The sequence below is a fragment of the Helianthus annuus genome, chromosome 17 (genome assembly GCF_002127325.2).
Source record: "Helianthus annuus cultivar XRQ/B chromosome 17, HanXRQr2.0-SUNRISE, whole genome shotgun sequence".
NCBI classification, from domain to species: Eukaryota; Viridiplantae; Streptophyta; class Magnoliopsida; order Asterales; family Asteraceae; genus Helianthus; species Helianthus annuus.
Window position 1 is genome coordinate 193,438,844 of NC_035449.2, and position 3,714 is coordinate 193,442,557.

The 3,714-nt window shown below is 49.1% G+C and overlaps 1 protein-coding gene across 1 annotated transcript; it reads left to right on the forward strand.

Moving 5' to 3' along the window:
• Window positions 1-1,867: 1,867 nt before the first annotated feature.
• LOC110925481 lies at window positions 1,868-2,881 on the forward strand. Its single transcript, XM_022169433.1, has one exon. It carries the CDS (start codon window positions 1,868-1,870, stop codon window positions 2,879-2,881), a length of 1,014 nt encoding a protein of 337 aa, XP_022025125.1.
• The last annotated feature ends 833 nt before the right edge of the window (window positions 2,882-3,714 follow it).

Consider the following 3,714-nt stretch of genomic DNA (forward strand, 5'->3'; position numbering starts at 1 on the left):
TCCAAAACCCTATTTATTTTCAAAGTTATAATTACAGGTGAAGGGGTATGGTCCCAAAAAGCCGCGCAAACCTCCATTAAGGTTGCGCGTGGGACCATACTCCTTATCTTAATAAACTTCCTATCAGAGTCTCGCGCAAGCTATACCACTTGCTGCTCTATGGCGGGCGAGGTCCCGTCCACAAGAAGCTACGATATCAGCACTTAGCATACTAAAGGAGCACATGGGCATACTAACCCGCGCGGGGTTAGTTAGATTCTCAACAAAAACCATATAGGAAGGCAGCGCAAGGCTGCCCCCGGTGGTACATAGGGTACAAGTGGCAGTAAAAAGAGCCAATGAGCGTCCAACAGGCTCTGTTCAATCATGCCACGATCATCTGACGAGAAGTACTTAAGGACGCCTACGTGGCACCAATCAGAGGACGGAGACATCTGTCCCACGATCTCCACTTGTCTGCTGATGGCAGAAGAACAGCAGGGCCGACAACAATGACACGTGGCTCCAATCAAGGCGCGCCAGCGCCGAAGAGCTTCTAGAAGCCACTAAACGGTCGACACCAGTGAGACAAAGAGCATATCGGTTATGTTGTCCGTTTCCGACCCAAGGCCCATCAGCCCATAACCTCTTACACCTCTCCGGCTATAAATAGAGACCTCATTTCATAGGTTAAACATTCCATTCCCTCTACTCTCACTCTTAACACTTGATTATCCTCCCAAGCAATCGCTTATTCTCACGCTGGAGCCCGGTTAAGAGGGAAACCCCCACATTCCCCTCTTGACGAGTAACGGTGTTCTGTTTTGCAGGATTAAACACCAAGTCGGAGCTCAGATATTCAGTAGAAGATTAACCACTATGATAGAAACATAAACCAAACTGATTAATCCCCACAATTAGTTCAGTGTTTCTTCATTGGCGCCCACCGGTTTTTTCTATAACCATCTTCATCTTCTTTTTCTGAGTTTTTGACATCTTTTCGTCCTTCGATCATGACTGGTCAAGGAATCATTCACGAGTTCGGCTTCGGAGCCAACTCTAACGCGGCGTTGGGTGAAGGAATCCAAAACCTACAAGCCCAGCAAATCGAAGAAATTGGTGAAGTCGAAGTAACCAATACTGGGGGCCCGCGCGGGAGCATCACCCACATCACTCAGACGGTCACCCCAGGGAATAACGGCGAGGGACCTTCAAACCCAACACCACCTCAGAATGTTTCAGCGTTGCTAGGGCTACCAGAAGGCGAAACCCCAGCCTCATGGTATGCCAAGAATATCGCCACGATAAACGCAGCGTACCAATCTCTGATTGCGCAGCAAGCAGTCTTGACGGCAGAACCGTCCTTGGTCACTCCTCAAAGTCAGGGGGCACGCCAGATGCCCCCACCGCCAAATCTCCAAGGCAGAATCAACAGGCCACCCCCACCAGGCGTCTAAGTGTGCAGGACACGCGCGACACAAGGGGAGAAACGGAAAGCTACTACGACTATCCGTCAAACCTCCAAAGAGGTCCTGTTCATAGCCGGCTCACGCCGGGCAACATGAACAACGAATGGGAAGAGACAGACCCGAGTGATCCAACTTGGGAAGATGACGAGGGCTCGTCAGTCTTCAACCGCTTGCAGAGGAATCATGAATACTTCAAACCGCGACAGCATGTCGGGTATACAGAAGAGGCTGAAAGGGATTTCCGCCTGGCCTACAAGCCAGCGGAAGCTGCGGAGCATTAAAAATTCATCCCGAAAATCGCACTAGCGCCGCTTTCAAGAGAAAAGTTACCTCCGACTGTCGGGAAGTTCAACGGATTGACTGATCCGGATGATCACGTCAGAACTTTCACCAGTGTAGGTTGCTTGGGTGGTTGGAACATGCCTATGTGGTGTCACTTGTTTATTCAAACCCTTACCGGGGCTGCTCGCGCCTGGTTCGACAGCCTTCCACCAGGGAAGATCAAATCATGGGTAGATTTCAAGACACAGTTTTTGAGCTACTTCAGCCAACAACGACGCTACCAGTGCGACACTGCTGAGGTAGAAGATATCTGGCGAAGGGATGGTGAAGGTCTGGAAGATTTCATCACCCGTTTTAACAGGGAATGTTTGGAGATAGGCGGCGTAAGCGAACAACTCATGCGTTGTCATTTAAAGAAAGCCATTCGCTGTGATAGTCTCATCAGAACTATCACAGGCAAAGACGGAATGCCAAAAGAATGGGATAAACTCATGGAAGCCGCAAAAATTGTTGCGCAAACCGAAGAATCACTCGCTGGGAACAAAAGTTATCACTCTGAAGATCGATTCTCCAGAGGGAACACGCGCGACAACAACAGGCGCAACAGATACAAGGGTAACGATTGGAAGTCTGGGAGATCAAGGGGCCATGATGAAAGGCCACGCTATAGAGAGGACGCGCGTGAAACAATAGACTGGATCGGTTACAGGAAAGCAGTTAAAGATGATAATCGTGACAAGCACTGGACTCCGCTCATAAAAACGTCAAAAGAGGTACTGATGACGGAGAACCATGATTTCAAGGCTCCCAGACCAATGACAAACAAGAAGGGGCAAGACCCCAACTTGTACTGTGATTTTCATAAAGACTCAGGGCACTTGACCGATGATTGCTATAGTTTGCGCCAAGAGATCGAAAGAGCGCTTAAAAGTGGTAAGCTAAGCCACTTGGTGAAGAACGTGTGCAAAGAAACTCGTCAGCTCCAGCGCCATGACGAAGGAAATCACAAGAAAGTCCGACGCTTAGAGACCCACATGGTCAACGGACCGAGATACAGCGCAAAAGAGAAAGGCAAGCGCCCCTATGAGCCTTCTTGGCAAGAGCAACAGGTCATTTTCCCGGTAGTGCGCGGCGGTCCTCGCGCCACATGACCCGTCGTCATTACCGGTAGCATCGGCCATTATGAAACGAAGTACATATTCATTGATCCAGGAAGTACAGCCGACATCATTTATGAACAGTGTTTTAATCAATTTAATGAAGAGGACAAAGCGAGACTCGAGCCAGTTGATTATCCTTTGTCCGGATTTTGCAACGAGATGGTTTTTCCACTTGGTCAAATCAGCTTCCCCGTCACGCTGTCTGACGGGAAGCATTCAAGAACAACAAGCGTGAATTTCATGGTGATGCCCGTCAAGTCGAGCATGATGTGTTAATTGGGAGGGAAACCCAAGGCGAGCTGAACATGGTTACTTCAACCCCCCATTCAGCGATAGGGTTCCCAACCAAGACGGGAGTGGCAATCATCTACGCCAAGAAAGAAGTAATGTCAACTGAAGAATTGCGCCCAGCAAAGGCAGCGAAGGTCTCAGCAACCGAACCTGAAAAATGGGTTTTAAACCGCAAATACCCAGAGCAAACAGTGACAATTGGCCATGCCATTTTGTCAGACATCCGAACGCGTTTGAAACAGTTACTGTTCAGAAATATGGATATCTTTGCCTGGACCCCGGCAGACATGACCGGCGTCCCGCGCAACATAACCGAACATTGCTTGAACACTTACCCTTCTGTTGAGCCAAAGGTCCAAAGAAGACGCAGCTTAGGAGCAGACAAAACGAAAGCAATGAATGAACAAGTATACGAGCTGCTCAAAGCTGGGATCTTGCGAGAGGTACGTTATCAAAGTTGGGTTGCGAACCCGGTAATGGTTGAGAAGTCAAATGGCGGATGGCGAATGTGCGTAGACTATACCGAGCTCAAC

Coding starts and splice junctions, on each gene's coding strand:
- LOC110925481 (XM_022169433.1), top strand. CDS start 1,868: ATGCCTATGTGGTGTCACTTGTTTATTCAAACCCTTACCGGGGCTGCT.